This window comes from Neofelis nebulosa, chromosome 6, assembly GCF_028018385.1.
Source record: "Neofelis nebulosa isolate mNeoNeb1 chromosome 6, mNeoNeb1.pri, whole genome shotgun sequence".
NCBI classification, from domain to species: domain Eukaryota; kingdom Metazoa; phylum Chordata; class Mammalia; order Carnivora; family Felidae; genus Neofelis; species Neofelis nebulosa.
The window spans coordinates 78,708,744-78,736,659 of record NC_080787.1 but is presented as its reverse complement, the minus strand read 5'-3'; the positions used below and the strand labels follow the sequence as shown (position 1 = coordinate 78,736,659).

Below are 27,916 nucleotides of genomic sequence, written 5' to 3'. Positions count from 1 at the left end.
CAGAGATCTAACGGCACACACACCATCTGTTTGCATGAGCTTACGTGCACATGGCTTAGAGACAGTTAAGGGAAAACAAACATTTTATGCAGTATCTGAATGTGTGGACACTCCCAACTGCTATTGCTTACACCCTCTGAAGCTTGCATGGCCCTCGGTTTTATGAAGTTGAGACACAAATAGTATTCTTTGCCTGCCTTTAATCTTTCATCCTGCTGTCATTTTGTTTGTATTCTCTTCCATTCTACTCTTCCCATGCTGGGTCCTTACTACAAATTTTCAATTGGTGAGTTTTTGGCAATTAAATGTGCTTCAGAAACACCCTAAATATATCCCCTGCCTGACAATTTGGTTGCTTCTATTGCCAGTGCCTAGTTGAATGCTGTCCCTTTCCAATTTAGAATTACCGTATGGTAGTGTTTGTGGTAAATATTCAAAGTTCTTTAACAAAAACTACCCACAAAAATTTCGACGCGGATAAGATATTAGCAACAATTTATGTAGATCTTTTGAGTCTGCATTTTGAATGGTCTTTCTGTATTTGAGGAATGAAACAAGTGGTAACTGGTTACATAGTGATTAGGAAACATCAATAATAGAATGATTTCTAATGTTTAAAATAGTTTTTCCCTTAAACATTCCTTGAAAGTTAGAACCTAAATTGATTACTATAATGAGGAGGGGGAGGGTCACAATTTTTTACTTCTAAAATATGGTCAACTGTTTGTCATATACTCATTACTAGGTACTAACCATTAGATCATGTTTTATTCCACCACTAACTTCGTAAGAAACTAGGAGATCTAGCCTTCTTTCTCATTTAGAATTGTTTTAAAGATAAGCATTATAGGAAAACAAAATAAGCATTGTAGGATCTCAGAGTACATTATCTAGGCTTTGCTGTAAATTACTACCATTTTCAGTAAAAAAGTATTTTAGTGATTGTTTTTAATAAGAGTACCACTTATTGAGTGCCTATATAGAGGAAGCATTATAATAAAGACATGACATATATTATCTAATTTGATCTTGACAACAGGACCATGTGGTAGTAGTATTCTTCCCATTAGTTTTCAGAGGAGAAAACTATAGCTCAGACAGTGATTTTCTCAAATTCACACAGTTAGTGAGGCATGCAACTAAACTGAGCCTAATTCCAACCCCAAAATCTGTGCTCTTTCCTGTACATTACACAGATTTTTTTCCATCTTTATTTATGTTTACTAGTATTTCTGTACTTTATGGGTAGACATATGTAGACATGTTCTTCTACGTGTTACAGTCATAAAAAGTGTGAATTACATGCCTTCTTTTGTAAGATTGTACATTCACTTCTTTTATAGTTTTTCAAAAGACAATTTCCATTTAAGTTTGCATATGGCCTTATTTTTCCAATTATTCTGACTCTGGTCTATTTGATTTTTAGTGTTTGATGGTCTAGGTGATCTACTGATGCCAACCATGGCACCAGCCGGGCAGCCTGCACCCATCTCAATGGTACCCCCCAGTCCAGCCATGGCAGCAAGCAAAGCCCTTGGGAGTGACCTTGATTCATCTCTTGCCAGCTTAGTAGGCAGTGAGTAATACAGTTGTTTGTTGTTGGGTTTTTTACTGTATCATATGTGAATTTTTGTTCTCTATCCTTTCTTATATATTTGTTTCTGGATTCACTTACAGGTGAGTATATCAAGGAGCGGACAGAAATTCTTAATGTTCTACCCAGTACAGTTCCTTGAAGGATAGACAGTTGTTGTGCCATTGTTTCACAGGCAGCACCCATGCCGTTTTTGATATAAATTACTAAAGGGATAGAGAGCATATGCAAGTGTCAAACCAAGTACATTATGTATACTAAGTACTTAATTTTTCATTTCACTTGGAAATAAGAACACAAAGTAACTTAAATACTGAAATAATGACAATTGACCATCCATGTGAATTTTGGTTACTCATTCAACAAATATTTACTGACTACCAAGCACTCTTCCAGGCTCTAAGGCTAAATCAGTGAACAAAACAGGTATAAATTTCTGTTCTTACGGTGCTCAGGAAGGGGAGAGACAAACAGTTTGAAATAAGTAAGTTCTGTAGTACATGAGGTCATAAGCATTCTGGGGAAGAAACAGACCGGGCGAAGAGGAGTTGGGAACACTGTAGAGGGGAGTTGGGTTCCCTGAGAAGGTATATTTTGAGCAAAGATCTGAAGGTAAAGGAATGAACCACATGGATCTGAGGGAGAATATTTGCAGGCAGAGAAGATAGCCAGTGCAAAGGCATTGGGGCAGAAAACTGCCTGTCATATTTGAGGAATAATAAGGAGACCAGAGGCTAGAGATGGGTAAAGAGAGAGTCCTAGGAGATGAGGGCAGCTAGTATAAAGACTTGCCTTTCCTTTTAACCCTAAATTTGATTCTTTATTAAGGTGAATGGGTTCACACTGCCGATACCTTTTCATTTTAAGTAAAAGTGAAGTATTTTTTAATAAAATATCTTCCAAAACTGAAAAAAAAAAAAAGATCTACATACCCCCTATCAGTATTCCAGTTTCCTTGTTTATAGAGCTTGATGAGTTGAACCTAAAATTCGTATGGAAATGCAAGGAAGCCAGAATAGCCAAACATTCTAAGTAAAGAAGAATAACCTTGGAAGACTCACATTTAGTGATTTTAAAACTTACTACAAAGCTATAGTAATTGAGAGAAGTGGTATTGCCTAGGGATGGGCATATACCTCAGTGGAATAGAATAACAGTCTAGAAATAAGCATACATCTGTGGTCAGTTGGTTATCACCAAAGTTGCCAATACAGTTCAATGGGAAAAGAATTATCTTTCCAACAAATGGTGTCAGGATAGCTGGACATCCACGTTTAGAAGGATGGAGTTAGATATCTTGCTTACTGCAAAATAATTAATTCACAGTGGATCATAGAACTGTATGGATCATAAGTGCCAAAACTATAAAACTCTTAGAAGAAAATGTGTTAGTAAACAAATTTTCATGACCTTGGATTGGATAATGTTCTTAGATATGACACCAAAAGCACAAGCAACAATAGATCAAAATAGATAAATAGAACTACGTTAAAATTAAAAACTTTTGTGCTACAAATGACACTATCGAGAAAGTAAAAAAATAACCCACAGAATGGGAGAAGGTATTTGTAAAACATATATCTGCTAAAGAACTTATACCCAGAATAAATAAAGAACTCCTACAACTCAATAATGAAAATACAAATAACGCAATTTTATTTTTTTTAAGTTTCTTTATTTTGAGAGAGAGAGAAAGTGAGTGGGTAGGGGCAGAGAGAGAAGGGGGAGAGAATCCCAAGCAGGCTTTGCAGGGTTAGCACAGAGCCCTATGTGATGTCGGGCTCAAACTCACGAACCGTGAGATCACGACCTGAGCCAAAATCAAGAGTTGGATGCTCAACCGACTGAGCCACCCAAGTGCCCCCAAATAACCCAATTTTAAAATGGCCAAATGATTTGAATAGGTCTTTCTCCACAGAAGATATATGTATGGTCAATATGCACATGAAAAGATGCTCCACACCAGTCATCTGGGAAATGCGTATCTAAACCACATGAGATATCACTTCTCACCAATTAGGATGGCCATAATTTAAAAAAATAAAATAAACAAACAAAAACAAAAACAAAAGAAAAAAACAGTGCTGATGAGAATGTGGAGACATTGAAACTCTAGCATTGCTGGTGAAAATGCAACTGTGGAAAGCAGTTTGGCAGTTTCTCCAGACCTGAAACAGTTACCCTTACAGAGCATACCATATAACTAGCCTAGAAGCTCTTCCCATACATCTCTGCCCAGCTTTGCTCAAATCTCACCTCCCTGAGGCCTTCCCTGAACACCCTGTTTAATGCCCATCACCCTCATCCTACCTGACCAGATCCCTTGTGCCCTGCTCTTCCTTTGCTTATTTCCGTAGGCTTTCCTATCACCTTGTAGTAGCCTACATAATTTACTTTATTATTTTATTGTTTTATTCTCCATCTCACTCTATTAGAATGCACATTCCCCTAGGATCAAGATCTTTGTTTTCTTTACTAATGTATCCTATGTGCTTACAACAGTGCCTGGCGTCTATGGAGGCTCAATAAATATTTGCTGAAGTAATCAGTGAATTGAGATTAGAGTGGAATGAGTAAGCCAATTATGTCAGGAGTCCCCAAGACCACCTTCACATTCAGAGATCCACTAGAATTCAGAGGACTCAGCAGCACATAGTTGTACTCACAGCTAAGATTTATTACAGCAGCATAATAAGGACACACAGCTGGATCATTAGGGCAAAAGACACAGGCAAGTTTGGGAGTATCCATATACCGACTTCCTTATGCTCTCCCCTTCCCAGGAGGGGAAAAGCATACAAAAATGCAGCAAGCAACACGTGTGATATTTCTGCCCAGGGAAGCCCTGTAGAGACTCCACACCCAGGTCTTTTATCGGATGCTGATCATGTAGGCACTCTGCTTAACACAGCCCAAAATTTCAGTCTCGCAGAAAGAAGGAAAGCAGGTGTTCAGCATAAACCACATTGTTTGTACAAACAGTTTAGACACAGTAGCCACCCTTATCATTAGGAAAAGTATTACCGCAGCATGGAGAACAGTTTACTAAGCTGGGTTCCTAGATGCCAGCCACATAGGCCTTTTAAGAGAACAGTCTCAAGCGTGCTGTGTTTACTCTTTCCTAGATACCAGCTGACATTAAAATGTGATCCTTAAGTATAATGTGAAGTAAAAGAAAATGTTAGATTTCTGAACATGTTTCCTAACATAGTTTCTCCTTTGTAAAATTGAATACAGTCATTCTTAGGCAAAATGTGGACTTTTTCTAGAACTCTCTTTGATCTTTTAAATGTCATATCATTTAAGCTGAGTATAGAGGTTTAAGTTCTTTTTTCTTTTATCCTTTTATAGATCTTGGAATTTCTGGTACCACATCGAAAAAGTAAGTGTTTTTGAAATTATCTGGTTTTCTTGTGGCAGTGTATTTACATTTATTTGAGACGATTAGATGCATTGGAGTAATAACTTATTCTCGAGCTCAGTAATTTCAAAATTGGTTTTTACTGCATTCTGGACTTTTGTTTTTGTTATTATTCTACTGGAACCTCCAAACTGTTGGCTCTGCAAGGAAAAGGAACAATCTATTTTGGTCTCCAAGATTGTCACTAAATTATAGCTAGAAATACTTCAGAATTATGGTTTGAATGCTTTAAGAGCTTTAAATTCTAGAACACTATTCCTAGCTAACATTGGTTTTTAAAAGTCTGTCATGGAGGATCAATTTTAAGGAAGGATAGAAAGAATGGTCAACGATGTACCCTCTCTTTAGATGCACATTTCAGTACCTTTGAAATTGGGATGCATTTTACAGTAGATATATCTGACAGTCACTGTAAGGCAGGTTGTAGTCATGATGCAGTTGTGTGAAACCTTCTGATGAACCCTCCGACATCTAGAAGAAGTGCCATGATGGATGAAACAAACTACAGATATTTGATAAAGTATAGAGTATTTATGATATTTGGAAGTTTTTGTAACCAGTGAGGAATTTGGTTGAATTTTGTGGCACATTCTTCTATTGGAAGAATGCATGTTCCTCTAGGATCAGGATCTTCATTTTCTTCACTAATAATCCCAAGTGCTTACAACAGTGCCTGGCATCTATAGAGGCTCAATAAATATTGAGATCCAAACTCTAAATAATTTTTTATCAAATGCTTTTTTATACTGTCTTAGATACAATACAGTAAGACTCCTCTATAAGTTTAATTTGTTCTCTTTATTACCACTTGCCTTAGACTACATCTAATCCCAAATAAAAGTATCTAAGGAGCCACACACATTGTTTTCTGAGTAGTGTGTTTTTAATACATGTGTTTGTTTTTTTGCATGCTTGATTTTAGGGGCGACCTTCAGTGGAATGCTGGAGAGAAAAAGTTGACAGGTGGAGCCAACTGGCAGCCCAAAGTCGCCCCTGCAACCTGGTCAGCAGGTGTTCCACCAAGTGCACCTTTGGTACGTAGCCACCAGGGCCCAGGGCAGTGCTGACAATTTGCCATTTTCCAAGCATGGGACAGAGTGCACTTTGTTTAGGTTTGCTACTGACATTGTACTTTTTCATCCACATTGAGGGGACATAAGCAGGATGCGATATTTACCAAAATGCAAATTTCATTGACTTTCTATTAATAGATTGTGGCCCATTTTTTTATTTTCATTATTTCAAAATAGTATTTATGCTTCTTTAGATATTACTTCTATATTTGTACAGTTATGGAAATAACTTTTCAAAATAATTCAGTATCACTGGTAATTATCCATATTTTGCTCCCATTTCTTGCCCAAGTCGCCTAATTGTCTTAAGAAGTAATGAAAACTTTTTTTTTCTTACCAGAAAGATTGGGCAGTTTTCTGTTGTGTAAATGGACTTTGATTTTAAAACTCTATTAATTCTGCTTACCACTTTTTAAACTGAAATACTAACACCATCTTTTCTATAAAATTTAAATAGATTTCATGTTTGTGTATTAAATTTCTATTAATACCAATCATTCACTCTGGGAAAGAGTGTATCACTGGAAGTAAAGACTATCACTTTGTGAGATTTGTTACCACAAAAAGGATGTTTCCTAAGGCAGCAAAATTTACTGTTTTCCTGTATATGCTCCATTTTTGGCTAAACTGGGCTAGTCACTGTTTCCCAAGCTCAGTTGTAATTTTTCAGCTTTGCTTACTACCTTCACCTGAGTCACTCTTTACTAAGGCTTTCTTGATGCAAACCTTTCCTTGTTGCCTGAATTAATTCCTAACCATCACCCACCAACCCCAGCCAAACATGCATAGAAGTGAATTAGTATAAATTAGAATATAAACATTTTAGGTAGACTTTATTAAAATTAATCATGCTCCATAAATTAATTTCAATACCTGAATTATAGAATTTAAACATGTTTTCTTTTGAATAATTTGATAAATAGTAATGTTTTTATATATAAAGTTTTATTATAATTTTATAAATAAGTGTAAACCAATCTGAAAAGGGCCATTTGAACTAAAATTTACCACTAAACAATACTAGTAGTATTAATCAAACTACAATTTATACTGATGTGGGATCACGGAGCCCAATGGTCAAGAAAGAATTTTTGAGATATTTTACGGTGCAAAAAAGTTGTTTATTGAAGTACAGAGATAGGACCCATGGGCAGAAAAAGCCCCATTGTAAGTGTGAGGAGTGACTGATTATAATAGGGTTTTCTGTCTTACGGAAGGGAAGGTGACATTAGGGCTCCAGGAAATTGAGTCTATAGGTTTCTGGAGGTCTGACTATTCTCAAGATTGTGCTTTTCTTGTAAGTCATTAAGACAGTGACAAACTGATGAAGTTTCATGTCCTCCATGACTGTGATCTTTAGCAGTTAACCATTGGCTTTTTCCTTCCTTTGTTCCTGGGCAGTCTTGAGTGCCTGAGAAATGTTAAATATGTCCCTCTCCCACCTTGGGGAGATTTTTGCCCTCAGCTTGCCTTTTGTTATCTCATCAATGAATACCACATATTGACATTAAATTTCACGATTTATATTATGATTACCAAATTAAAGAAACTAATTTTCTTATTCTCTCTAAAAGAGGTCTAAAGAGACCTCATGTGTTGTTCTGAGAGGTTTATACTTTAGTGTATTGCCCTTATTAGCAGGCTTAAACTTTTCATTGTTTTTTTAACAGGTTAATTTCAGAACAGTTACAGTGATAACAGAGTTTAAAGATAGACTGGAGGAAGCTTGGGTATCTGGCAGATAAGCTGTAGGCTTAAAAAAAGAATAAACAAAAAAGTGGTTGAGAACCACAGGTGAGGGTGGAAAGGAAGACAAGGAAGAAAATCTCAGGTAGAATCCACACAGGGGATCACTGTGAATGAAGCTACAAGACAGTGGTTGCCCGGGTTTCTTAATGGGGCGGTCACTAAACAATGAGGCCATTTAACCAAGAAGCAGAAGGAGGGAGAACTACTTTAGTAATAGTATTAAGTTGGAGACCTTCCTTGGTCAGCACCTCTCCTGAGATCAAGATTTTCACCATACAAGGTTACAGATTCATCAGATACTTAATTTACAGCTGGTCTGCTTCTTCAGGACAACAAGGCTACTCATTATCTGATTAGCAGGCACCGTCACTGAGAATGAGATTGATATTCTCTCTCTTTTTTTTTTTTAACTCCAAACTCCTTATTTTTATTTATGAAGCAGAAGATGTTAAGTTGTTAGTAATTAAACTCCAGGAAGTAAAAGACAGTACACTTTAGCATAAAGTATCCACAACAGCTGTGGAAAGAGAAACTAGACCAACAGAAATAATTTATCAGTAAGGCAGAGTCACATATTGTTCTGTTTCTTTCTGTTTTTTTGTTATTTTCCTTGACTTTTTAGACAACAATATAAAGGCGGTCAAGGGGCGCCTGGGTGGCGCAGTCGGTTAAGCGTCCGACTTCAGCCAGGTCACGATCTCGCGGTCCGTGAGTTCGAGCCCCGCGTCAGGCTCTGGGCTGATGGCTCAGAGCCTGGAGCCTATTTCCGATTCTGTGTCTCCCTCTCTCTCTGCCCCTCCCCCGTTCATGCTCTGTCTCTCTCTGTCCCAAAAATAAATTAAAAACGTTGAAAAAAAAAAAATTAAAAAAAAAATAAAGGCGGTCAAATGCAGAGTTATTTTATCTTCATTAACTCTAAGTCTTATATGTTGTCTATATAAATTTACTGCCATTTACCCATTTACTGCAAAGCTCTTCTATAACAAAGCTCTGGCTTTGCTTTGACTTAAGAAACTATTCTGGCTTAATTACATAAGAAGGCCTCTAGCTTCTTCTCTCCACCCCATTCTTTCATAAAATGCTGCTTCCGCTTCCCTAAATATGTCTGAGTCGTCTCTTTTTTTAAGCATATTCAAGCAAAGGAAGAGAGACAACTGAAATAAAACTTCTGCCTCAGAAGCAGCAAAGCAGTGTTTCCGTGTCCTCTGGTAATCTGCAGGCCTCTCCTTTTGAGTAGGAGATGAAAGAGCAGGTGTGAGGGTGAGCATCCTTCTGCTGCCTTCTAAAGTTTCTATTGATAGACGAGAGCTAAGGTTACCTTCCCAGTTTGTTTCAGATTTCCCTCAACTGCTGCTTGGAGGTACAGCTGTAGAATTTTTCAGATCATAGAACTCAAGTTAGATCTAAAAATCTTAACAGGACTTGAATACTTTAAACATGTCTGCTGGCAGGGCTCTGTCATCATGGCCATCAAGAGCCCTGTGCTTCCAGGATTACTTTTTCCTGTTTTCCGATACTCACTTAAGTTTCCATCCTACAAACTGGGAAGATTCTTGCAGTTCAGAAACATATGCATTTGGCAGGGGGCCACAGAATCCACATTTCTTTCCCTAAAAACAACTAACCTTCGTGTGCCTACATATGAAGCATTCGGTAAAATGTTGAAAAGAAAACAATAATAATAAGTAAAAAAGAACCTTAGGACAAATAATATTTGGGGAGTAAATTATTAAGGGTTAATCTGTTCAAGCAAAATGGAAAACTTAGACTATATTTAAATTATTTGACCTATTTATTTGATCAGCAATTTCCACAAGTTCATTTTATTTTGATAACTAACAAAAATCTTTTTTTTTTTTTCATAGCCTGAAGTTCTAATGATAACAATTCTGGTAAATAATACAGTTATCATTGTATAATTCAATCCTGATAAATGATATGATTCTGAACAGCCTGTTACCCAACCTGTTGAAATGATGAGTAAGGAGTGAATCTGAAGTATAATACCTGTTTGCCTGTTTTGTTTTTAATTTTTTTGATAAAATTTACATAAACATTAAATTCTCCATGTTCACAACTTTAAAGTGAATATTCATTCAGTATATATTCAGTGATTTTCAGTATATTTACAGTTTTAAAACTGTCACTATTGTCTAACTCCAGAATAGCTCCACCACCCTAAAAAGAAACACAATCCCTTTGAATTCCCACCTCTCCCTATCCCCTGGCATCTAATAATTTACTCTATAGATTTGTCTATTCTGGGTATTCCATATCATCAGACTCCTATAATATGGAGCATTTGGTGTCTGGCTTCTTTTACTTAGCATGACATTTTCAAGGTTCATCCATGTTGTAGCATGTGTCAGTACCTCATTTCTTATGGCTGAATTTGGATATACCACCTTCTTCAACTGATGGGCATTTGTGTCATTTCTACTTTTTGGCTGTTATGAAAAATACTTCTGTAATTTGTAAAGAAGTTTTTGTGTGAACATATGTCCTCAGTTCTCTTGGGTGTATACCTATGAATGGAATTGCTAGGTCATGTGTAACTCTCCACTGAGCCTTTTGTTTTTTTGTTTTTTTTAATTTTTTTTTTAACATTTATTTATTTTTGAGACAGAGAGAGACAAAGTATGAACGGGGGAGGGTCAGAGAGAGGGAGACACAGAATCTGAAACAGGCTCCAGGCTCTGAGCTGTCAGCACAGAGCCTGACGCGGGGCTCGAACTCACGGACCGCGAGATCATGACCTGAGCCGAAGTCGGCCGCTTAACCGACTGAGCCACCCAGGCGCCCCTCCACTGAGCCTTTTGAAGAACTGCCAAACTTTTCCACAGCAGCCACGTCATCTGACATCCCTACCAGCAATACGTAGGGTCTCAGTTGTGGTTTTGATACAGATTTCCCTAATGATAAATGAGGTTGAGCTTTTTTTATGTGCTTCTTGGCCATTAGTTTGTTTGGTTTTTTGTTTGTTTGTTTGTTTGTTTGAGAAATATCTTCATATCCTTTGCCCATTTTATGATTGGGCTGTCTTTTTATTATTGAGTTCTAAGAAATCTTTATGTATTCTGGATACTAGATACTTATTAAATACTGTATATGATTTGCCAATATTTTCTCCCATTCTATGAGTTGCCTTTTTATTTTCTTGATAGTGTGTGTCCTTTAATGCACAAAAGATTTGAATTTTTTAAGTTTATTTATTTATTTTGAAAGAGAGAGCTGGGCAGGGACAGAGAGAGAGGGAGACAGGTGAATCCCAGGCAGGCTCTGCACTGACAGCACAGAGCCCAACATGGACTCGAACTCAATCATGACCTGAGCTGAAGTTGGATGCTTAACCAACTAAGCCATCCAGGTGCCCTCAAAGATTTTAATTCTGATAAACTTCAATTTATTTATTTTTGTTGCTTGTGCTCTTGGTGTCATATTTGAGAAACAGTTGCCTAATCCAAGATCTTGAAGATTTACACTTATGTTTCTTGCCAAGAGTTTGTATACTTTTCTCTCTTACATTAGCCCTTTTACCTATTTTAGGCTCATTTTCATATATGGTATCGCACAGGGGTCCAAATTCATTATTTTGCATGTGGGAATACAGTTTTCCCAAAACCATTTATTGAAAAGACTCTTCTTCATTTATTGGCCTTGCCATCCTTGGCAAAAATCAGTTGACCATAGATGTCTGGGTTTATAATTCCAGAATCTTTATTCTGTTGTATCGATTTATATGTCTGTCCTTCTGCCAGTACCATCACTGTTTTGATGTAGCTTTGAATTAAATTTTAAAACCAGGAAGTGTGAGTCCTCCAAATTTGTTCTTCTTTTTCAAGACTGTTTGGCTATTCTGGATCTCTTGCATTCCCACAAAAATTTTAGGTTCAGATTATCCATTTTTCCAAAAGAAGCAGTTGAAATTTTGATAGGGATTACACTAAATGTATAAAGCAACTGAGAAATATTGCTATCTCAATATTACGTCTTCTAATCCTTGGACACAGGATATCTTTCTCTTTATCTAAGTTTTTATTTCAACAGTGTTTTAACAAGTTGTTTAACAAAGTTTCAACAAGTGTTGTCCTTTGTTTAAGTTTCTCTTTTTAGTGATCTCTTTGCTCAATGTGGGACTCCAACCCATGACCCCAACATCAAGAGTTGCACACTCTTCTCACTAAGCCAGCCAGATGCCCCAAGTCTTGTACTTCTTTTCTTAATTTTATTCTAAGTATTTTATTGTTTTTTTTTTTTTAATTTTTTTTTCAACGTTTTTAATTTATTTTTGGGACAGAGAGAGACAGAGCATGAACGGGGGAGGGGCAGAGAGAGAGGGAGACACAGAATCGGAAACAGGCTCCAGGCTCCGAGCCATCAGCCCAGAGCCTGACGCGGGGCTCGAACTCACGGACCACGAGATCGTGACCTGACTGAAGTCGGACGCTTAACCGACTGCGCCACCCAGGCGCCCCAGTATTTTATTGTTTTTAATGCTATTGTAAATGAATTGTCCTTTTAATTATATTTTTTTATTGTCCACTGCTAGCATACAGTGAACACTACACTGATTTTTGCATATTGATGTTGTATCCTACAACTTTGCTGAATTTGTCTATTAGTTCTAATGGGTTTTTGGTGTATTGATTCCTTAGGCATTTGTATATATAAGGTGATGTCATCTACAAATAGAGATTGTTTAATTTCTTTTTTTCTTTCTGGATGCTTTTTCTTTCTTTCTTACCTGATTGCCACAACTAGAACTTCCAGTGCACCTTTGTCTTTATTCTAAGGAGAAAGCTTTCAGTCATTCAGCATTAAGTATGATGATAGCCATGTGTTCTTTGTAGATGCCCTTATTCAGGTTGAGGAATTTCCTATCTTATCATGTGTGTTGAGTGGATTTTTTTGTTTTTTGTCGTGAAAGGATGTTGGATGTTGTCAAATGCTTTTTCTGCATCTACTTATATGATTATGGTTTTTTTTTATATATTCTATCAATATGACATATTACATTGACTGGGCCAACCTTACATTTCTAGGATAAATCCCACTTGGTCATGGCATATAATTCTTTTAATATCTACTGGATTTAGTATGCTCGTATTTTGTCAAGAATTTCTGCATCAGTGTTCATAAAGGATATTGATTTATAATCTTCTAATGTCCTTGTTTGTCTTTGGTGTCAGGGCAATACTGGCATCAAACAATAATTAGGAACTATTCCACAACTTTTTTTTTTTTGGTATGGCTTGAGAAGGATTAATATTAATTCTTCTTTATAGTTAATAGGATTCACCAGTGAGGCCATCCAGTTCTGGGCTTTTCTGTGGCATAAGTTTTTTTTTTATTGTTGACTGTATTCCCCATGCTGCACTTTTTTCATAACTAGAAGTGTGTACCCTTTAATTCCCTTCATCTTTTTGCCCATCCACCTCCCCTCTGGCAACTACCAGTTCTTCATATGTAAGAATCCGTGTTTTTGTTTGTTCATTTGTTTGGGTTTTTACATTCCACATTTAAGTGAAATCATATGATATTTGTCTTTCTCTGACTTATTTCACTTAGCACATACCCTCTAGGTCACTAATGGCAAGGTCTCATTCTTTTTTATGGCTGAGTAATATTCTAGTCCATATATACCACATCTTCTTTTTCCATTCAACTCTGGATGGACACTTAGGTTGCGTCCATATTTTGGCTATTATAAATAACCCTACAGTAAACATAACGGTGCATATATCTTTTTGAAATAGTGTTTTCATTTTCTTTGGGTAAATATTCAGTGGTGGAATCACTGGGTCATACAGTATTTCTACTTTAAGTTTTTTGAGAAACCTGCATACTGTTTTCCACAGTGGTTGCACCCATTTACATTCCCACCAACAGCACACGAGGGTTCCCTTTGCTCCACATCCTCACCAACACTTGTTATCTCTTTGTCTTTTTGATATTAACCATTCTGACAGGTGTGAGGTGATGTCTCATTGTGGTTTTCATTTGCATTTTCCTGAGGATAAGTGATGATGAGCATCTTTTCATATGTCTGTTCACCATCTGTAGGTCTTTTTTGGAAAAATGCCTGTTCAGGTCCTCTGCCTATTTTGTAATCAGATTGTTTAGCTTTGTGGTGTTGAGTTGTGTAAATTCTTTATATACTTTGGATATTAACCCCTTATCAGATCTATTATTTGCAATTATCTATTCCCATTCACTAGGTTGCCTTTTTGTTTTGTTGATTTTGATTTGGTTCCCTTTGCTATGTAAAACCTTTTTATTTGGTGTAGTCTCAGGTTTATTTTTGCTTTTGTTTCTCTTGCCTGAGGAGACATACCCATACATATGTTGCTAAGGCCGATATCCAGGAGATTACTGCCTGTTTTCTTTTAGGAGGCTTTATGGTCTCAGGTCTTACATTTAGGTCTTTAATCCACTTGAGTTTATTTTTGTGTATGATATAGGAAAGTAGTCCAGTTTCATTCTTTTGCATGTCCCTGTCCATTTTTCCCAACACTGTCTATTGAAAAGACTGTCTTTTCCTCCATTGTATTTCCTTGCCTCCTTAATTGACCAAATAAGCATGGCTTATTTCTTGGCTCTCTCTTCTGTTCCCTTGATCTTAGTATCTGTTTTTGTGTCGGTATCATACTGTTTTGATTACTATCGCTTTGTAGTATAACTTGAAATCTGGTATTATGATACTTCCAGCTTTGTTCTTCTTTCTCAAGATTGCATTGCCTATTTGAGGTGTTTTGTAGTCCATACAAATTTTAGGATTAGTTCTAGTTCTATGAAAAATGCTGTTAGTTTTTTGATAGGAATTACATTGGATCTGTTGATGGCTTTGAGTAATATGGGCTTTTTATTTTTTTATTTTTTTATTTTTTCAACGTTTTTTATTTATTTTTGGGAGAGAGAGAGACAGAGCATGAACGGGGGAGGGGCAGAGAGAGAGGGAGACACAGAATCGGAAACAGGCTCCAGGCTCCGAGCCATCAGCCCAGAGCCTGACGACTCACGGACCGCGAGATCGTGACCTGGCTGAAGTCGGACGCTTAACCGACTGCGCCACCCAGGCGCCCCAATATGGGCTTTTTAACAGTATTAATTCTTCCAGTCCATGAGCAAGGTATATCTTTCCATGAGTTTGTGTCATCTTCAATTTCTTTCATCAATGTCTTCTTGTGTTCAGGGTATAGATCTTTCACTTCCTTGATTCAGTTTATTCCTAGGCATTTGAATCTTTCTGGTGCAGTTGTTTTCTTAATTTCTCTTTCTGCTGCTTTGTTATTAGTGTAGAGAAGCATAATATTTCTTATATTGAGTTCATATCCTGCCATTTTACTGCATTAATTTATCAGTTCTAATGGTGTTTTGGTGGGGTCTTTAGGGTTTTCTACATATAGTATCATATCGTCTGCAAATAGTGAGAGTTTTCCTTCTCCCTTACCAATATGGATGCCTTTTATTTCTTTTTCTAGTGTGATTGCTACAGCTGGGACGTTCAGTGCTATGTTGAATAAAAGTGATCAGAGTGGACATTTTTATATTGTTCCCTATCTTAAAGGAAAAGCTTTAAGTTTTTCACCATTGAGTATGATGTTAGCTGTGGGTTTTTCATATATGGCCTTTATTATGTTGAGGTATAGTCTCTCTCAGTTTACTTTGTTGAGAGTTTTGATCATCAATAGATATTGTATTTTGTCAAAAGCTTTTTCTACTGCTATTGAGATTATCATATGGTTCAGGACTTTTTTGATTACTGATGGAAGTTTTTTGATTACTGATATAGTCTCTTTATTTGTTATAAATTTATTTAGATTTCTTTTATAACTTCTTCAATCTGTTTTTGTACTTTGTCTCTACTCTCGTGTTTATCATTTCCTTTCTCTGCTTTCTTTGGGTTTAGTTTGTTTCCTTTTTCCTAGCTTCTCAGTGTGGAAGTTTAGTTTACTGAGTTGAGGTCTTTCTCCTGCATATGAGCTATATGCTCTTATTTCTTTGTATGTCTCATAATTTTTTTGTTGAAACCTAGACATTTTGAATATTATAATGTGTCTACTCTAGAAATCAAATTCTATCTGTTACCTAAGGGTTTGTTGTGGCTACTCTTTATAATTTATATAAATTATAAATATAGTTTATTTGTTTTGATTGTTTAGTGACCATTCTGAACTAATTCTGTAGTCTCTGTTCTTTGTTATGTGTGGCCGTTGAAGTCTCTGCTCCTTTAGCTAAGTGATGAGCTAATGATTAGGCAGAGATTACTTAAATTCCTTGAACCAGAATATCTCCCAGTCTTTGTAGAGGAGCTCTGAGTGTGTGCTGGGGCAGGTCTTCAGAGTCAACCAGGCAGTTTGCAACCCTGCCTTAGCAATCACTTACAGCTTGCGCAAAGCCTCAGGGTCAGCTGGGGGCCCTCTCCTGTCTTCCCTGACCCTGCACACAGCCCTGGGCGTGTGCATGGTCTTCCAGATTCCCAGGAGTATGTCTGAGATTTTTAAACCTTTAATCCCCACATCTCCTTCTCCAGCCTTTCCTCCCAAGGTTTTTGTTTAGTCTACTGTTTTTGCCCTGTTATCCATTGCCTCAGACAGCAACAACTAAAACATTTGCCTGTAAATGGCTTCCACAAATGGCTTCCCCCAAAAGTGCTTAACAACTTTAGCACTAGGTGCATTCCCTGTTTGGTGAGACAAAGACAAGCCTTTTGAGCCAGTCTTTCCAGGGAGCCACACAGACGAGACAAAATAAATAATTAAATATATTTTACTCCCTCTGGTACTATTACTGAAGACATAAGCTGTTATTTTCAAGACTACAGCTATGCTAAAGAACAGTGGGTGAAACTTGGGTAAGTTAGGATGCCACAGAGCTCACTACTCTTGCCAAGATCCAGCTGATTTTCTTGAATAAGTACTTTCTTGATTACTGCAAGCTTTTGGTTAGTTTTCAGAGTTCTAAAATAGTTGGTTCTAATAGGTTTTGCCTGTTTTTCTACCTATTTTATAGATTGGGGAGACTTTCAGAGTTCCTTACTTCACCATTTTTGCTGGCATCACTATTTTCTTTTTTAATTAGGATTTTGCTCTAATAGTTGAGTTCAATTTAAGGGATTGCAGTAGGGTTAGTTTTAAACATAAGGAAAATATTAGGAGATTTGTTGTATAACTAAAAGCTGTCAGACCTGTATCTGAAATGGGATATTTGTGCTTTATTATGTAATGTGCAGTCTTCTAAATGCTTCCTAAAACTTGGATTTAATTTTGTCCCTTGAGCAAATGTAGAGCCATCAAAATTCAGAGAGAAGTATAACACAGAAAAGAATCCAAAAATGGGGGGAGGGGGCAATGGAAACCAAGCACTGATATGTAAATGAAGACATGTTTTTCTAATGTCTAGCCCAGTACCTGTAGGAGGATATAATGATAGGAAAAGACATGCTTAGAGAAACTCAACTCATTTACAGTGAGGGTGGAAGAGAATTGTAAGAGGAGGAAGAGAGGAAGGCCAATGCTGTGAGTAGGCTTTAAACCAGTGAGCCCAAATAAGACAACAGTGAACATCAAGTTAGTAACCTTCTTCATATCATTAGCATGGTGCTAGAGCCATTTTTTTTAATGTAAAACTAAAATGGGATATTTCTTTACATACCCACACATATTTAAAGGGGCATGTATTTTAAAATTATATTCTGTCATTTTAAAACCAAATTATGTTGGTTCTTTTTGTTTGTCATTGTTGGTGGTGGTGGTGGTGTGTGTGTGTGTGTGTGTGTGTGTGTGTGTGTGTGTGTGTGTGTGTGTTGTGATTTTTTTTGGTAGCAAGGAGCTGTACCGCCTACCAGTTCAGTTCCTCCTGTTGCCGGGGCCCCATCTGTTGGACAGCCTGGAGCAGGATTTGGAATGGTGAGTGTCGACTTGTGCTAAAAATTGTAATTAACATTTTTGAGGCCTTTGCCAAATCCTGTATTAACAAATACTACTACAGAATATAATTCTTCCCTGAATACAGTAAAGTAAAACTCAAAAAATTAAGTCATCTGCTTTAAACATTAGGAAGTCTACACATGACATGACAAAGTCAGCTAGAAAATATTTAAAATTGGGGTGCCTGGGTGGCTTGGTCACTTGAGCATCCAACTCCTGGTTTTCTGCTCAGGTCATGGTCCCAAGGTTGTGGGATCGAGCCCCACATTGGTCTCTGCACTGAGTGTGGAACCTGCTTAAGATTCTCCCTCTCTCTCTCTCTCTCTCCCTCTCTCTCTCTCTCTCTCTCCCCCCCCTCTCCCCCTCCCTCCCCATCCCTCCCTCCCTCTCCCTTTCCCCCTCTCCCACCCCCCCCACCCCTCTCCCCCATTCACACTCTCTCTCTCCCTCTCTCTCTCTCAAATAAAATATATTTATATTTAAAATAAGTTCTTATATCAAGATAATTTCTATGGTAGATAGTTATGTCATTTTTGGAATACTTACCAAACATATTGTTAGCTCAGTTATCAAAATCAACTCTTAATCATTATACTAGCACTTTTCACTTACCACTTTTATCACTAGTAAATATTAGGACTATGATCCATAAATCAACACAGTTGATCGACAATTCTTTATCTCTTAAGAATTATGCTTACAGCAGACAAATAATCACCAACAAAGCCTGGTTGGGATAAGGATGCCCTGTGGCCAGCCGGACTTCTACCGCACCTCAGTGATTCTCTGCCGTCTGCCAGCCTTACGGCACCCATTGTTCAAAATTACAAGTTATACTTTCTCACAGACCTACATTCCTCAAAAATTTTCAGAAACATATTAAAGACATAAACGTCAGGCACTACTGTTACAGGATTCTTTACCTCAGTACCTGGAGGTCGCTGTCTCACTCTTCCAAAGAATGAAGGCACAGAGTAAAATGAACAGCAGGCAAGAGTTTGGAAGAGTGTAAAATCAGAAAGTAAGAACAGTATGAAAGCTCTCTTTACAGAGAGGGAGCATTCGAAAGTGAATGCCTGCAGACTGTGGGCCAAGGGCTTTGTTTTTATAGGGTTTTGCTTGGCCCCTTTCCTTCCCCCTTGTTTCTTCTCAGGTCCTGCCCTTATTGGCTGGTAACTCTAAATGCCTAGTCATTCCTTTTTGATTGGGTCATTTCCACTGTATGAGGGGTGGTCTGCAGCCATACCACTCCTGGTGGGTCGTATGCTTTATGGTCTACTACTTATTTTTAGTTATGTCTTTTGTCAAATTCCTGAAGGAAACCTGACGGGAGTAGGTGGTGTCTGCTACATGCTTAAGAGGAACCTTCTGCCTGATGGGGGGTTTGCTGTGGTCAGGTGCTCCCCACATTCTTCCAAAATAGGTGTTTTTCCCCACCCAGGGACCCCAAGTCCTAACATTTCCCTCTCTGCCCATTTTATCCTATCTTTTCCCCATCATGTGACCATAGTGGATTCCACTTAGGCTGTGAACCACTCTTCCTTTTCAGCCTCCGGCTGGGACTGGCATGCCCATGATGCCTCAGCAGCCAGTGATGTTTGCACAGCCCATGATGAGGCCACCCTTTGGAGCTGCAGCTGTACCTGGCACACAGGTCAGTTTTTTAATGTCCTCAAAATAATGACATTAATGTGTGAGTATAAAACTGCCATGTGGCAGACTCTTTAATCTTTTACCTGATATAATCCTTATATCTGTTGCTTCAGAAGTTAGGGGAACATGAAAGACAGATTAGCAATAGTGTGAGAAAAATGAATAGAAGTAACTTCCTATCCTAAGTCCCTCCATTCCTCTCCTACTTAATTCGGAATAATTCCTGAGAACAGCTAGACATTTAAAGTATCTGAGCATTTATTCTATAAAAATGAGTACTTCTGATCCGTAGTTTTATTATGTGTTTCCAGAGTTAGGTAAACTCAGGGATAGGGACCGCAGTCCTCCAGACCACCAGGTTTGCCCAGGCGTTGTGATACTAATGACAACAAGTAGCCAAACTGCAGAGTCCAGGGGAGCAGCCCCTACTGTTGCAGGATTTTTTACCACAACACCCGGGATTCGTTGTCTGGCCGCTTTGAAGAATGAAGAGGTGGACACAAAATGAGTAGCAGGCAAAAGTTTACTAGAGTATAAGATCAGAAAGGAAGAATAGTAGGAAAGCTCTCTTTACAGAGAGGGGACATTTGAAAGTGAATGCCCGAGGACTATAGGTGAGGGTCCTTGTTTTATAAGGTTCTGGTCAGCCCTCCCTTCCCTTCCCCCTTGTTCCTAGGTTCTACCCTTATTGGCTTGATAGCTCTAGGTGCTGGGTTGTCCATTCCTGATTGGCTCGTTTCCATTGTATGTGGGTGGTCTCGGGCCATACCTAGGTCTTTTGTCCAATTCCTGAAGGAAAACCTGAGGGGGGAGTAGGTGGGGTCTGTTACATTCTTAAGAAAAACCTTAAGCCTGAGGGGTTTTGCTGTGGTCAGGTGCTCCCCGCATTGTTCCAAAATAGGTGTTTTCCTCCATCCAGGGACTTCAGGTCCTAATCTTTCCCTCTCTGCCTACTGAATCCTATATTCTCCTATCAAACTACAAGGCTGCCCTCACTTCAGACACCAGCCACAAGTTTGAGAGTCCCAAGGGCTACCCTCTCACTTCAGACCAGCTGCCTACAAATTTGAAGGTTCTCAGACAATTTCCTAGAATAACACACAGAACTCAGGAAAGCATGAAATGTATTGCAGTTTTATTATAGTGAAAGGATACAAATTAGATGTAGCCAAAAGAAAAGATGTGCAGGGTGAAATCTGGAACTGGGAAGGTCCCAAGTATGAAGTTCTTTGCCCTCCAGAGTGTGTTACTCACCTGGCATCCGTGTATAACAATATACATGCAGTATCGCCAACCCAGGAAGCTCCCCTGCACCTGGGGACGCGTGCCGCGTTTGTATTGAAGTTTCCGTATATAGGAACTACTGAATTCTTGTCTCTGTGGTTGAACTTAATCTCCAACCCCCCCCTCCCCCCCCCCCCACCTCACTGAAAGGCTGATATCATGTAGCCCCAAGAGCCAACACTCTAATCATACTGGTATTTCTGGTGTGGCCAGTCCCCACCCTGAGTCCTCTTACTAGCATCGACTGTCAGGTATGGTTCCAAGAACCTTTGTCCACCCTGAATGACAAAGACATTCCTATCACTCAGGAAATTCCATAGGTTTAAGGGTTACCTACCAAGATTCAGGACAAATGACAAACCCCTCTTTAGATGAGGCCCTATTTCTTACTACACAAAGTGCTACCTTTGCTTACAAAGATGCTAAGGCATGTACATTTTGCTGAATTGTTTTGCTAATAGTGATAGTCATGCTGATGAGTAACCAGTTCTTGATTCCTCTTATAAATGTCCTGGCCAAGGTGAGGGTATATGTAGAACCAAAGAGGCTTTCACCATGAGAAACTGCCATGGATGGAGTCAAAACACCAAGTATGACTTTACTAGCACCATGCTGAGCAAAGCAAAACAAATAGCTCAAATACAATGTAATGGTATTGGCAAATGGTTTCACTTCTATAATGTTTTTAACTTACCAAATGGTGTTTATATTGTGTTATCCTTCAGATACCTACTTTGAACTTTCTGAGAATACTTTAACCTCTTTGGCTTCCTTTCATCGTCTCTAAAATCCATCCTCCCTACCCATTCCCAAATTTTACTTTCAGCTTCTTTAACCCCTCAAAAGCCACAGTGACCAGAAGAGAGAATGATGGGTGTTCAAAGAGATAAATTTAGAATGTGAGAAACCCTAGCCTGCAAGGCCATACTCAAAATACTGGCTTCCTGAGAAATTTTCTACCCTGCTCTGAGACAAATGGACCCTACCTCATGTGGTTTCTGAAGGGAGTGAGGAAGGTTCTGGGGGTAATAGCTGGGGTTTAATTTAATCTAGATATATTTAAATTGTAGGAAGGACCTGATTTATTATGAATGTTTTCGTGATGGTTGAATATACCCATGACTACCACTTTTTTGAAAAAAGGCAGAACATTTCTATTTTTATTACTTGGAAGAATTATTATTGAGGCTTTTAAAATCTTATTGTATTTAGTGTGCTGAAAGCTTTAAAAATAAATTAACATAATATTATTTAAATAGTTGTTTCTCTTGCATAATGCCAGTGTTACATAGCATCAGTTCATTTACTTATTCAAAGAATGAAAATGAAAAATAGATGGCATGATGAAAATCGTGTTTTAATCATTTAATTGAATTTATAGTGATTTAGGAAACAGTATGCCATTTTAATAAAAGTTTTCGATTGTATTTCCCATATCAGAGAAGCATCAGAGGTGATTATACTGGATAGTAAAATATGATTTTGTAACTTCAGAAAACAAAACAGTTTTTCATTACTGACACCTGGACTGTTCCACTCTATCTCATTTGGTTGGTATCATGATGATGTCATCTAACCAAATTATTCATGATGAACCAACTCTTGAGTTTCTTACCTTCTGAACAACTTCAACACTTGCATTTATTTTCTTCCTGATCTTCCTGTGAAGTAGGATTCCTGCTTTTCAAAAAGGAAATTTGACTGATAGGTACTACAGTCACTCAATAGTTTCTAGACGTGGGAACAAATCTAAAAATCCTTACTTCTGGAGCTCTATTTATTGAACCAATGAAAACATATATCACTACCCACAATCAGAGATTTCTATCCTGTTACAGGGTAGGAGAATAATTAGACTCTAAGGATCCATGTAAATTATTATCCTATATAGATTACGTGACCTTTTCCAAGGCCTCATACCCTCACACTCCTGCAAAAGCCTGCTTCCAAAGCTTATTTCTGTCACGTAATGAAATAATATGGGTGTTAATTAAAGAGAATCAAGGTAAGTTCATTCTTTGTTGCTTTTGCTAACAGTACAATATGATTTTATCCTATGGCATTTAGGAATTAGCCCTCTCTGTGAGCCGGACAGGCAATACAATTTACTGACATTCATAACTGGGAAACTCTTTGCCCATCTGAAACAGACAGTGCCCCCAAACTTGTTTTCATTTAAAATGCTTTGTATGAAATTCTGGGATACCCTAGCTAATAATTTAAAGTAATTTCTTAAGTGACTTTCTGCAAATTATTTCCTTTCAATTTTTCCTTCAAACTCATTCTCACTGTAAGGAAAAGTTATTAAAATTCCTTTATTAGCTTAGTGGTACTGATAACTCAAAGTAAAAATGCTTTTGTATAGAGCAATTGATTGTTGTGTTTTTTTACTCCATATTCATAATATCTGTATGTGACTAGTTTTCCATGTCTTCCCTCTTACCCATATTGTTCTGCCTGAGTCCTCAAATACTACTTGGGCAAAATCTGCTGTCAGAGAATTTTGAGAAAGCCAAATATCATTTGAAATGTACTTTATGAATCCAAAATTAAACACAACACTGTGGCTGAGTAGAACAAAGTAGATTTTATAAACCTTTAGCCATCTGATCTTCTGCATGTTTGGTTTCTGTGGTATGTGCTCTGCCTAATGCTTACCTGTCTCTCTGTTTGATTTCTCTTTCTGCTGTCTTGGGCTGGCTTTTCCCCATTAGCTTTCTCCAAGCCCTACACCTGCCACTCAGAGTCCCAAGAAACCTCCAGCAAAGGACCCATTAGCGGATCTTAACATCAAGGATTTCTTATAAACAATTTAAGGTATCTAATGTTGAGCTTTTCCTGTGGGCTTGCAATAATGACCTATGCAGTGCTTAGCTATTTCAGGTATGATATTTGTACCTCTGTGCTTTGAATACATGTATAGAGTAATAATTTGAGTGTTTATACTTATTAAGTCAGTATTAAAAGCCATTAATGAATTATCAGTAAATTTTTTAAATCTTAATTTATAAAACTAAGAGAGAGAAAAACCTCTAAGTTGTCCTGAAAAGCACAAAAATTTTACTGATAAAGCAAAAAGTTACCAGCTTGGTAAGTTAGAAAATTACCACTTTACTACCTGATGATTGGAATTTATAAAAAGCTAACATTTATAATATTGCATTTAGAAATCATCTAAGAATATACTTGACTACAAAATTGTATTTTGTATTTGTTTATACTTTTTTGACCTATCAAATAAAGCCTAGATTGTTACCCTTTGCATTTCTGCATTCAAGCAGAATTTTAAATTTCTAATGCTGTAGTTTTAAATTTCTAGTATAATTTATGCAGTGATGATTAATGGACTTATGGAAGGAAACCAATAAAGGAAAAATGTTTACTACTAACCCCAAACCTAACACAGTGGGTAGATTCTCAACAAATACTTGCAGAAAGTGGATAAACAGTAATAATGCTGCTTTTTTTTGCACAGTACTTTTCATATCCACTTCCTAATCATGAACTCCTCTGGTCATCTTTGTGAGAAATTAAATCCTGTGGAATAAACTAGCCAGATACTTTTTGTCTCCATTGCACAGCTGAATGAACTGATCATTGACATTGAGTGATTTGCCCAAGGTCACACACTAGAGGAAGAGGAAGAGTGTCAACATTTTTGGGCCATTGTCCAATGTAATTTTTATTGTGTGTGTGTGTGTGTGTGTGTACACACACACATATGTATATGTATATATATATGTGTGTATATATATGTATATATATACACACACACACACACACACATACACATAATACATATACATATGTATATTTAAACTTTCTCTAATGCCTACTAATATTTTTATGGATTCCTACTTGATGTTTTTTTCTTATATAAAGTTAGTAAGTTTTATCATTTTAAGGCCTTGACATCTCAGCCAAGTAATTTCTCCTTGTGCCTAACTTTTCTTTTCCACTTTTGGTTGGATTGGGCTAGGGTAGGCATAAATGAGACAATGAGCACTTCTTATCCATTAAAGTTTCAGGACCTACCAAGGATACTGCAGGGAGCAGCCTTTTATCTACCTCTCATTCATTCAGTAAATATCACTCTCATCATATGCCCGGAACTCTGATGAGCACCTGAGACAGAGATGCTTGAGACAGCCCCGAACCCAAAGGTTCACAGTCACAAGGGAGACAGACACAGACTAATTTATGAAAAAGAGTTACCCATGTGATTAAGGCTTCACCCCAGGAAGATTTCCTGGCAGAGGTGACTGGTAAAGCACAGACTGGCCAGAGTAAAGGGGGAAGTGGTATTCGCAAAGGCACTAAATCGCCATGGAAATCTCCCTCCTCTATTCTGTTACTTGTTCAACTGTTTAGTGACTCAGTGAACACCATAACTGAAAAGAAGCAAAAAATAATGAAAACGACTGCCATTCCTTTTCCCCCCTTCTGCCCTGTTTTAAAGGTGAACTGTTCTTAATTAATAGCAGATGTCTCACTACTAAGATTTCTAATAAGTATCCACATCTCAAAATTTTGCTATTTTTATCTAAAATGAAACTATACATTAAAAGTTTTTAAAAAAATTTTTTTCCTTGCTAAAACTTTAAGCAAAGAATTGTGAAAGGTATATAAATGTGAATTTGTTATACAGAAACATTTTGCATGAAGATTTTTCACGGTAACTGTGAAATAAAAATTGAAAGGGAGCTAGTATGTTTGAGGAGTGTGTAATATTGTTTCTAACTCAAGTGCTTTTTATCTTTACAGCTGCAATTTTTGTGACTGAATAGGAAAAAAATAATGAGTTTGGAGACTTCAAATAAAATTGATGCTCAGAGTTTCAAAGTGAGCCACCAGTACCAAACCCAATGCTTACTCGTAACTTCTCTTCCAAAATGTGTAGCACAGCTGTGAAAGTGAACATTAGGAATGTGTACTACCTTAGCTGTTATCCCTACTCTCAAAATTGTAGTGTATTTGGGTTATTTGTGTGTTGTACGATGTAAAAACAATGAATGGATGTTCCTGATGCCTTTAGTGCTTTTCTGGACCTCGCCCATGGACGGATGACGCAGCTGTTGTGTGGTGAGCCATTTGGAAAGATGTGTCTGTGTTTTTGAAGGTTTCAATGTATATATGACTTTTGGACAAACCTAAACTCTCCCCATGAATTCTCTTTTTCTCTGTATCTCTGTTACAAACATAGTGTGATAATATCAAATAGTAAGGAAAACACTCTTAAATATACAAAACTTTTTCGGTGTGGAGTACATTTTTCCAATCACAGGAACTTCAACTGTTGTGAGAAATGTTTATTTTTGTGGCACTGTATATGTTAAGAAATTTTGTTTTAAAAAATATAAGGGTTAACGTCCATAATAAATACTTCTCCTTGAATCTACCTTATCAAGAATGAAAAAATCATATGGAAAGAATTCCATATGTAATCACTGCTATATTAAAATGTATATTTTGATTATATTTGACAGGTTTTGCATCTAAATTGACCTATTTATTCATTCTTGATTAAATGCACTGAAAAGTAAAGGGTCTGTTTCTATCACGTCCGTGAAAATGAAATTAGAGATGTGCTATTCAGATGATTATGAAGGCACCCCGAGGTATATCTGTAATTTAAAGATTACTGCAAATATTTTTATTTTATTGTGGGTTTTATGTACATCTGTTAATTTAGTATTTCTTTGTGTGTTCTGTAGACTAGTGTTCTTCCATCCCTCAACTGAGCTCAAAGTAGGTTTCGTTGTACCATTGTGATTAGAATTTAAACTAATTCAGAGAATTGTATCCTTTACTGTACATATTGTATTCTTTAATTTTTAATTTGTTGTCATACTGTATGTGCTGATGGCTTGGCTTAAGATTTTGATGCATAAATGAGGTCACTGTTGATCAGTGTTGCTAGTGGCTTGGCAGCTCTTTGTAAAAGCATACTGGGTTGGAAAGGTGTTTGCCTATTTTTCAAATTATTTAATAGATGTATGGTACCATTTAAAAGTGGTTGTATCTGAATTTACTGTGGGGATAACATACACTGTAATGGGGAAAAATTACCTAAAACCAATTTCAAAATGGCATTTCTTTCTATTTCAGTTTAAAAACCCAGTGCATGTACGCCCTCTGAGATGCAATAAACACCTTGAACAAAGAAAATGCAAACATAATCTTTCTCTTTTTGATTATTTTTTAGAGAAAACATCTGCTTCAGATGACACACAGCATATACAAATATTGAACACTTAAAAACATTCACAGTGAGAAATGCTGGCCGTGCCAACATAGTTGTGATTATTTTACCATAAGTCAAAAACCAGAAAAAAAACATTCTTATCAGCTGTTGCTAAACTTGGGACTCCATGGATGCTGCCAAATAAACTGAATCCCATATTTCAAAAAAGAAGAGGATGAACTATCTTTTAAATTATGCAACTCTTCTAATAGTTTGGTGAGAATTATCCATGGAAGTTGAAGAATAATAAGACTTTAGATTATAGTTTACACACACACATTTGTATGTGCATGTACTCAGATACAAAAATCTAGATCAGCCAATTATATTATATTATATTATATTATATTATATTATATTATATTATATTATATCATATCATATTATATATTATTATTATAGTTTATACCTATGACTAGATTGTAACAATAACTCAAAAAGTAGTCCAATTCAAATAGAAGTATTTCTCAGCTAGAACCATATTCTTATTTCTAAAACTCTTTCTCTTAGTTAACTACAATTTGTACCTTGAGAACTAACTTTCAGAAGCTAGTATCTGATTATGTAATATGATTTTTGTAGATTACATTTTGGTCATATATTACTCTGTAAGCATATTGTGACACAAATATGTTTTAGTCTTTAAATAGTTTTAAGTTTAATACTGTTGTGTTTTTGTTGTTTTTTTTTTTTAGTTTTTTTAATGATTTATTTATTTTTTTTTTTTTTTTTAATTTTTTTTTTTCCAACGTTTTTTTAATTTATTTTTGGGACAGAGAGAGACAGAGCATGAACGGGGGAGGGGCAGAGAGAGAGGGAGACACAGAATCGGAAACAGGCTCCAGGCTCCGAGCCATCAGCCCGGAGCCTGACGCGGGGCTCGAACTCACGGACCGCGAGATCGTGACCTGGCTGAAGTCGGACGCTTAACCGACTGCGCCACCCAGGCGCCCCTTTAATGATTTATTT

General features: G+C 37.1%; 1 protein-coding gene across 10 annotated transcripts in view; it reads left to right on the top strand.

Moving 5' to 3' along the window:
- The window catches only part of SNAP91 (synaptosome associated protein 91), a 148,226-nt gene extending 121,344 nt beyond the window's left edge, over window positions 1-26,882 (top strand). For 8 of the 10 annotated variants that reach the window (XM_058734608.1, XM_058734611.1, XM_058734610.1 and 5 more), the window contains 7 exons: window positions 1,427-1,576; window positions 4,946-4,976; window positions 5,938-6,049; window positions 17,662-17,745; window positions 19,316-19,420; window positions 23,418-23,520; window positions 25,468-26,882. In XM_058734608.1, the coding sequence (XP_058590591.1) occupies window positions 1,427-1,576; window positions 4,946-4,976; window positions 5,938-6,049; window positions 17,662-17,745; window positions 19,316-19,420; window positions 23,418-23,510 (575 nt within the window). In that variant the 3' untranslated portion in view covers window positions 23,511-23,520; window positions 25,468-26,882. The remainder of the gene's footprint in view (window positions 1-1,426; window positions 1,577-4,945; window positions 4,977-5,937; window positions 6,050-17,661; window positions 17,746-19,315; window positions 19,421-23,417; window positions 23,521-25,467) is intronic. The other 2 variants (XM_058734607.1, XM_058734605.1) reach the window with 1 other exon arrangement.
- The last annotated feature ends 1,034 nt before the right edge of the window (window positions 26,883-27,916 follow it).